General features: G+C 46.4%; 1 protein-coding gene across 5 annotated transcripts in view; it reads left to right on the top strand.

Moving 5' to 3' along the window:
* The window catches only part of NTRK3 (neurotrophic receptor tyrosine kinase 3), a 296,675-nt gene that overhangs the window by 94,164 nt on the left and 192,914 nt on the right, over window positions 1-9,597 (top strand). For all 5 annotated transcript variants that reach the window (XM_006028277.3, XM_006028276.3, XM_025209688.1 and 2 more), the window contains exon 5: window positions 7,516-7,673. In XM_006028277.3, the coding sequence (XP_006028339.1) occupies window positions 7,516-7,673 (158 nt within the window). The remainder of the gene's footprint in view (window positions 1-7,515; window positions 7,674-9,597) is intronic.

The raw sequence follows: 9,597 nt of genomic DNA, 5'->3' as shown, positions 1-9,597 counted from the left end.
TGGACATTTTTCCTCCCTAGGTGCAGCACTTTACATTTCTCCTTGTTGAACTGCATTCTGTTGTTTTCTGCCCACTTGTCCAACCTGTCCAGGTCTGTTTGCAGCTGTTTCCTTCCCTCCGGCGTGTTCACTTCTCCCCATAGCTTTGTGTCATCTGCAAACTTGGACAGAGTACATTTCACTCCCTCATCCAAGTCACTGATGAAGACATTAAAGAGTATCGGTCCAAGGACCGAACCCTGTGGGACCCCACTTCCCACACCCTTCCAGGTCGAAACCGACCCATCCACCACGACTCTCTGGGTGCGACCCTCCAGCCAATTCACCACCCACCGGACTGTGTAGTCATCCAAGTCACAGCCTCTTAACTTGTTCACCAGTATGGGGTGGGATACCGTATTGAAGGCCTTCCTGAAGTCTAAGTATACGACATCCACCCCTCCTCCTGTGTCCAGGCGTTTCGTAACCTGGTCATAAAAAGAGACTAGATTGGTCAGGCACGATCTGCCTGCCACGAACCCATGCTGGTTTCCCCTCAGCATAATTTGTCCTGCCGGGCTCTCACAAATGTGAGCCTTGATAATTTTTTCAAAGACTTTGCCAAGGATGGAGGTGAGACTGACTGGCCTATAGTTGCCCGGGTCCTCCTTCCTCCCCTTCTTGAAAATGAGTGGGACATTTTCCTGAAGCTCCATTCCTGAAGCAATCTGTACCTGCTTCTTTACCCTGCAAGACTTTCTGTAGCATGGTGTACAAGGCACAGTAGGTCTCTGCAAATGTCTTGAGCACAGGTTAATATCTCATGTGCTAGAGGCTTGGGGACTTATTGCCACTAATAGAATGGGAAATAGGCAAAGGATGCTTCCCCACTCTTTTCAAGGGGCTAAATTAACAATTGGAAACCATGCAGCAATCCATATATGAACTCTTGTCTTTCTTGTTCCATCCCCTTCTACCAAGGGTTCTGAAATGGTGGAGATGATGAGACCCTCTACAGAGGCCCAGAGACTGGGAATGAAATAAGAATAAATGAGCATTTTTATTTCTTTTTGCCAGGCATCCTTTTCATTCAAAGGTTCAGCAAAGCAGGATTGGACTCCCTGCCTGGGAGAATGTTTTAAGCTGCAAGGCTTTGGACTCTCAACCATAATTTTATCAGAAGCAAAATGGATATTGTTAGAACACTTGGACAATGGACCAACCTGCCCTGGAAAGTTTTAAGACCTTAATTCTTGGAGGCTTTCAAGAAGAGGGTGGAAAAGCATTGGGCAGGGCTGCTTTAGGAATAGCACAGCCCACATTCATGCTGGGGATTGGATAAGACCTGTGAGGTCCCTTCTAATCTTAATGTTCAGTGATTCTGTAATGGAAATAAGGAACAGATTTGCTGGTCCTGTCCAGGACTTCAGTGCAGGTACTTCTTGTTTCATGTGATGAATAGACCCCTCAAATCCTGGACATGGCTGTGTGGGTTTTGCACGTTCCACCCAGCTGTCCTACTCATGGTAGAGTCATGTTAGCATGAGCATACATGCAAAGCAGTGATCATCTCAGCATATTTTAGGAATCCAGAGACATCTGTCCCACAGTGCTTCTTCCTGTTCCTGGAGCAGGATTGTCAGGGTAATTCCTACCAGGTAACGTGTTGTGGGATGGAGGTAGGAGGCTTGGCTGAAATGGGTTGCTATGATATTAGCAGTTTCTATTCCACCCGTTGTGGGCTGATCTGTGTTGGTTGAACTGAATTAAAGACTTTATTCTAGGCATTACAACCAGGGATTGTATAATTCCTGGACTGCAGAATGTGTTTAGGGACATGATCTTTGGAACGTGAAGTGTCTATACACGAGCACCAAGGGTGCCCTGACACTCTGTAATTCCAGCACGTTGGAACAGGCTTGATTAATCGAGTCTGCTGGAGGGTGGCAATTGTTGTGCTTCAGCAGCCTCCTGCGTCTTGTGTATTAGTGTCCTGCACTTAAAAATGGTGGTGGAGGCGCTTGAACTAAACCTTGCTTAGTTCAAGCACCCCACCTCCATTTTTAAGTGTGGGGACACTGATACATGAGACGCAGCGGTGCTTTAATTAGAGCAGCTTTTGGAGTCGCTCTAACGAGAAAACCATCCCCAACCGCCAGAGCACATGTAAAAGTGCCTATGGGTTCTAGTGGAGGTGATTTGGAGGGTGACACCAGGAGGCTCGATGTGGTTTGAGAAATTCTCAATAGCTGCTAGCATGCAATGCACCTCACGGTGACAAGCAGGAGTACTGAACACATGGCACTTTCATAAAGATCTAACTTTCTGCAGTGCAGATGGAGTCCTTTTATAATTGCACAGCGCACTGGGCATGAAACAGATCTGTAGCGTAGAACATGCTCAAGGTGTTCTGGCAAAACCCTTCCTATTTATTGTAGGTAGGGTTGAGCTATCCATATCTGACTTGATCCTTCTTGGTTGATGTACAGTTCAAGCTCACCTTCTGAATACCACCTGAGGCATCTAGACCCTGCACGTGCTGTCCAGTGTGACTTCATGCAGATGACATCCTGAGTCTGAGTCCATTATACCTGCCAAGTCTAGACACCACTATCGCTTGGAATGAAAGTCAGACCTACTCGTGCCCATATCCTGTGCCATTCATGCAGTTCTTGGACCTCACTGAGCAGAGGGCTGGTTTTTGTGTGATGTGCTAGTGTGTTTCTTTCTGCTGCCCTGTAATGGATGGCACATGCCAAACCCAGCTTGTGTGAGTCCAGTCCCCCATGCTGACTTGATCCTTTAGCTCACACAGGTAGATCCCCTTGATGAGTGGGACTGCAGTCCATTTATCCACATCGTGGGGTTTTCTCAAAGAGTTGTTTTAATAGCCATCTGACAGTGGGTTGGGGACACTTCTAGCCTGAACATACCGATGAAAATGCCATTTGAATCTTGTCATCCTTTCCAGAAGTAAACTGTGCTGAATGTCTCCTGAGAGAAAACCCTCAGCCTTAGATCTCGCTGCAGCCCTGATACGGCTGTTAAGCACATGGCAGCATCTTAAGTGCAGTTAAGTTCCTGAGGGTGCTGAGGAAAGGCACCGCAGCTGTGAAGAACATGAGATCCTCCTTGGAGACCCTTTCTAAGTGGCAGCAACACAGGGTGGAAAACTCTGCTTTGTGAGGTGGCCTTTTTTCCCTTGGGTATTATGGCTTTGATGTCTCTGATTGCATGACATGCACACTGGGGTCCCTTCTATGTTTTTGGTCTCATAAAGCCTGATAAAAGCAGTGGAGTAAATAGATTGCTTTCCCTTGGTCTGCCCCCATCTTCCCCCCACCAAATGCTGCTCTTCCATGCCTGCTACATTCACCTGAAGTTGTCTGGGGCAGTAGGTGTCATATTGAGTGCATTCTAGGTGGGCAAGGTGTGATTGCTATTAAAAAATCAACATTTGTCAACAGCGACCGCACAGTTGCACACAGGGGGGACATTTGTATCATTCACAGGTGTCTCTTGTGGAAAATGCTGTCTTTTTAATGGCAACCTCTGTACCTGGAAGGTCGGCAGCAGAGCAAGTGGTCTACCAGCTTATTATTTGAGAGCAAGAACTACATCCTTTCCATAGAGGGAAATTGTTGTGCAGATCAGATCACTGGGGCACAAGCACATTATAGACACATATTGTCTTTCTGCTTTTGGGCTTGTGGTCTTCGCTGGGACCTGTAACGGGGGAGAGTGGTGTGCTACAGTGTTGCTCAGAAAAGAGAATAGGCAGGAATTCTGCTCTTGGGTTGGATTTTTTTAATGATTGCAGGTCAGTGAGAAGAAAGAAGGATGCTTTCAGCTGCTGCGGACAGTATGGTGGATGCAGTAGTAGAATGGCCTGGGGGCTGAGCTCCCTGTTGTAGCACAGGGGACGTACTTTCCCCGCTCTTGCGAGAGGGCTCGCCTGGAAGCATGTGCTCATAGCAAAGAGCATGGGTGTCTCCATCAGGCCAGGAACACTTCTGAGGAAAGTGTAAAGGAAAATCAATGTGTATATCTAAAAGGCTCTCTCCCCAGAGCAGTGGAGTGCCAGCTGCTGGTGGCACTCGAGGCGTCCAGTCGACAGCAGGAGTTAATTTGTGCAAAAGCCCCCCTGGGTGCCACGATTAGGACAAGTTACATCACTGATGTTGGGGTAGGTCATTGGTAAATTCTGCCCCAAAGCACGCTGCTCCTGTATTATTCATGGGGCTTCATGCATTATCGATGGGCTGGGAAGGCTGCGTTCTATTACTTACCAATCTGCCCCTTAAGTGCTATGATGGCGGCACTCACCAGAAGCCTGATTTCACGGTGATTATTTTGAGCAGAGCAAAATTTTCCTTCTGCTTCTCACTTCCCTTCTCTACTCCACTCTGCCAAGTCCCAGGGTGTAACTCAGATTACCCAATGTGCTGTTAGCAAATACCATAATACTTAACCATGTGCTACCCCACAGCATCATGTGCCCTCTTCTTCCTGCCTCCACCTAACATCTAGTCATGCCAGCAGGAGTTCCCTCGGTGTCCAGGGGAGCACGGACTCTGAACTCACCACCATGCTGAAGTGATTCCCAGGCCTGTAGAGTCAGGGGAGTATGTTCCATTATACACCGAAGAAAACTATCTTCTCCCAAATCCCCAAGACCTTCACAATGTCTCCACACATCTATCCAATCTACCTCCACACCTTTCCCTGCTAGATGAATTAATTCTCAAGTAACCTGGAATCTAAAGTGTGTCAATTCTTTGGAGGGGAGAAGAACCAGGGTACTTGCATACCATGCTTGATCTAAGTTTAGCTAGATGTTTCTGCTCAAATGACTGGCTGACTCATTGAAGGGTGATGATGTTGAACGTGACATCGTTAGGTTTCACTTTCAATAGCACTTTGAGATAACGAGGGACAGTTTTCACCAGACATGGCAGCTCCTATTTCAGTCCTCCTAGCAGTTGTGACATTTGGAGGGTTACCTCTACATTCCCATTTAAGTCAGATGCATTCATTTTTTTAAAATGAAAGGTTAAGTTCTCCAGAAACACCAGTTACAGAAAGCAGAGTAGTGGTACAGCATGCCTGGCAGTACCAGCTTGGCCAGCCATTGATACTTAATGGTGCAAAGATGCAGATGCCATGCGTAGGAGTAATTAGACCACCGGAGAGCCCTGGCTGAGTCATTACCTCAGGGGTGAAAGGGGTCCTTCTATTTTCAGGTGGCTGAGCCTGGATTTTGCAGTAGCAGTTCCTGCGTGCTCAGATTGTAGAGGGAATCCTGCCACAGCTTGCCTGAGCTCCATGGGCCCTTTCCCACTTTTATCCATGCTAAATTTTTGCATTGCTCCTACACTTACCTTTGTCTCCCTTCTCTTGGCTAAGCAAGGCTGGGCTCTCATCCCCTCCTAGGCCCCATCCACTCATATCTCTGAGGGGTTCATGCAAGGCCTGAAAGATGCATCTACAGGCTGGATGAATGGACTGTAAGGTGAAGAGAAAACTGGGTGGAGCATTGGGCTCAGAGGGTAATAATCAATAGCTCAATGTCTAGTTGGCTGCTGGTATCAAGTGGAGTGCCCCAGGGATTGGTTTTGGAGCTGGTTTTGTTCAATGTCTTCATCAATGACCTGGAAGATGGCATAGCAGATGGCACCAAGCTGGGGGGAGTAGATACAGTGGAGGATAGGGCTAGGATTCAGAGTGACCTAGACAAATTGGAGGATTGGACCAAAAGAAATCTCATGAGGTTCAATAAGGGCAAGTGCAAAGTCCTGCACTTAGGAGGGAATAATCCCATGTACCTATACAGGCTGGGGGCTGACTGGCTGCGTAGCAGCTCTACAGAAAAGGCCCTGGGGGTTACAGTGGACAAGAAGCTGAGTACGACCCAGCAGTGTGCCCTTGATGCCCAGAAGGCTAAAGGCATACTGGGCTACATTGGTAGGAGTGCTGTCTTCAGGTCAAGGGAAGTGATTCTTCCCCTCTATTCAGCACTGGTGAGGCCACACCTGGAGTACTGTGTTGCGTTTTGGGCCCCCCACTACAGAAAAGATGTGGATACATTGGAGGGAATCCAGTGGAGGACAACAAAAAAGGTGAGGGGTCTGGGGGACAGGACTTGAGAGCCAGAGGGAACTGGGTTTATTTAGTCTGGAGAAGAGAAGACTGAGAGGGGATTTAATAGCAGCCTTCAACTACTCAAAGCGGATTTGAAAGAGGATGGAGCAAGACTGTTTTTAGTGGCGGTAGATGACAGAACAAGGAGCAATGGTCTCAAGTTGCAGCAAGAGAAGTTCAGGTTCAATATTAGGAAGAACATTCTCATTGTGGGGTAGTAAAGCACTGGAACAGGTTACCCAGAGAGGTTGTGGACTCTGCATCCTTGGAAGTTTTTAAGACGCAGCTAGACAAAGCTTTGGCTGGGATGATCTAGTTGGGGCTGATCCTGCTTTGAGCAGGGGGTTGGACTAGATGTGACCTCCTGATGTCCCTTCCAGCCCTAATTTTCTATGATTCTGTGTAAATGAAATAGTTAATAGGTTTGAAAATCCATAATAACAAACATTCCCTGTGTTTGAAACATGTAAGTGTGTATTAAATGCTGTCTATTAAAGGCAGAGTTCCCTTCTATCCCTCCCAACCAGGTCAGTGGGGTCCCAGCACAGCACTTCTTGATATGATTAATATGCACAATATGCTGTGTGTTAACTTGAGTCCTACATCGCTGGGAGCCTTAAGTTAAATACTGAGGCACAGTATTAAGGACGGGAGCTGTATGTTTTGTTCAGCACACCCAGATGGCTTGGGGATTTGCACTGAACTGACCAATCATTCCCTCAGAGGGTCCTGGCTCTAGAGGCCCTGCAGTCTTAAGGCACAAATTATAATTATATCTTTAGGGGGAAAAGTGGCTACATCTGTTCCTTTGAGAGAGGAGTTCCATGATATTCTAGGTCTCAGTGGGTCTGAGTATCAGGACAGCTGGGTAGTCTTAGTGATTATAAATACATTTATGCAGATGTTTAAAGTCTTGGAATCTTATGAATCCAGATGTTTGAATTTGTGTGCCTGTGTGTCTGTATGCTTGAGAGAGAGAGAGAGAGAGAGAGAGAGAGAGATTGCCTCCTTTTAGATAAAATCAGAAGTGCACACCTGTGACCTGAACCCCTATGCCTATCCCGTTTCATCTTTAGATCTCTCCAGGTGTGAGAATACTTCCAGCATTTTATTATGTTGTCTAATGTTGCATTTGAACCTTGGATCTCAAACCCAAAAATCCAGCGCAGTTACTAACTGCATCCCTAAAGTCCTGCCCCACTTCACCATCCCAGGACATCCATAATTTCTTCAGGCTCATGGAAACTCCTAGCAGGTGTACAAAAACAGTCCATAGTAAGGGTGACCCTCCCTTTTATCACTGGGCACTCAGCTTCTCTGTGGAGATCCTATATAACCAGTGATAACCCTGTTCATTCTACCCCACCCCTTGTCTTACATTCTCTTTGTCTGTAGGAGGCTAGAAAGAAACCCTTTTAACTGCAGCTGTGATATCCGCTGGATTCAGCTCTGGCAGGAGAAGGGTGAGGCAAACCTGCAGAACCAGGAGCTGTACTGCATGACCATGGATGCTGCCGTCATTCCCCTGCAGGAGATGAATATCACCCAGTGTGGTAAGGAACAGCCTGCACATACATACTTCAGCCTTGCCCCTATGGCATGCGGCAGGAAAGGCCAGCTGGCCCACCATGGAAAGGGAAGAGTGCTCCATGATGGGAACCATTCTCGAGAACAGAATAAAGAGCGTGGTTAACCTGCAGAAATGACTGATGCAGGATAGCAGGGCCAGTGGGAATAAGGTGTTTTTTTTAAATAAATTTGGATCACGGATGAATAGAAATAGCATCTTTCATTAGGCAGCCTTCCTCAGGGTTCAGGCATTGTCTAGATTTGGAAAGAAATTCCTCCAGTGGCATAACATTTTGCAGCAAAGAGCATTGTGACCAATTCCTTTGTTACTCTGAAGAATCAGCAATGGTCTGGTTTTGGAGACAGGGTGTGCTTCGTGTCTGTTTAGTGAACTCTGGAACCCATGCATCTTAGACGGGCACGCCTGACTTTTACTATTTTTCTTTCTCTTTTTTGCAAGTGCGCATTTAAAATAGTATATCCTGGAAGTTTAGAATGTATGTTCACTTGTTTGTGCACACATGTGTGTATAATACAATGATTCTCCAGCAGGGTGCCATGGCCTCATAGGGTGCACTGGTAGATGTGAAAACAGGATTCACAAGATAAACAGAGATTTCAAATAGGAATCCATAATATTAAAAGCTGTCTGACCTGCTATGGTCTTTCTGAGGTCTTTGCAACAGAAGAATTGCTTCTAGTATTTGTCTGTAGTCAAAAAAACATGTGAAAACTAATAAAAACTGGCATTTCCTGATGGGTGCCTCAAATCTGAAAAGGTTGAGAACCTCTTGTATAATATATAATATTATCTGCGCTCACAAATGTGTGTGTATGTTTGCGCGTGTGCACATATTCCTGTAAGTATTTTTCCTCTTTCTGTTGATATGGAGCAGAGTCTTTTGGATGAGATCAAGAGCAACACAAATCAGGTCTGCTCCTTCCCCCCACCCCACCCCGCTTTGTTTTTGTTTACGCACCTCTGCTCCCTTTTCTCAGTATTAGTTTCAGCTCTGCCACTGCTCTTACTGGCAAACGCCCCTTTGCAGCATCTGGGGAAGGGCAGCCACTATCAACAGAACAATTACATTGTCTATATGCAAAGAGCTGTCAAATGCACAGACTAGGAAGGAGGGGAAATGCATGGTGTGTATGTGCGTGTGTCACAGGGGTTAGATCCCTTTCTGTTCTAAGAATCTTAGGGTGTTTCTTGTAACAAATAATATACAAACCGGTTTCCAAGGGAAATATGGTTTTTCAAGTTTCTGATGTCCTTTTTATTCTAAGCCTCCTTTATTAAACCCTGGACGTTAGCCAAACAGCCTGCATGTAGGTGAACTGCAAAGATTTGAGAGACAGCTGTAATTTCCTCTACAAATGGGAAGAATAATCTTCAAAGATTAGAGGAAAAATCCTTACGGATCAAGGGTTGGGGAAGAGGTGACTTCATCTATTATTAGATTTGGGAGGACTGCAGGGTGTTGATTTATGTACACAAATCTCTTGGGTTTCTCATGTGACCTGCACTCCTCTAACAGGGGAAGAAGCTGAGATGCTTTCCTTCTGAAACTGCTCTTTGGTTCAGAGTTTTAGTGGCTCAGCACCACATGGACTTAAAAAAATTCTGGCCAGTTGATCTGTGTATTCTGTCCTGGGACCTTGGCATGGGTAGTGCAGGGCTGATGTGATGTAAACCATGGCAGGATATTCCACAGGTTTTCTTCCAGTGCCCCTGCCCCATTAGATTGATGTTCTTCATCACTAAACTAGTGCCTCTGGGGCTCCCTCTGGAGCTCTGCCAGTGCCTCTTAGTCCTAGCCCTACAGCATCCTTGCTTTTCCTTGCTGCTTCCCCAGAGTTGGGCACACACGTTGGGAAGTTCTGTTCAAGTTTTGCTTACCAGCCAAC

Source organism: Alligator sinensis, unplaced genomic scaffold (assembly GCF_000455745.1).
Source record: "Alligator sinensis unplaced genomic scaffold, ASM45574v1 scaffold874_1, whole genome shotgun sequence".
NCBI classification, from domain to species: domain Eukaryota; kingdom Metazoa; phylum Chordata; order Crocodylia; family Alligatoridae; genus Alligator; species Alligator sinensis.
Note: the sequence above shows the minus strand (reverse complement) of the source record. Positions and strands in the feature narration are given on the sequence as shown.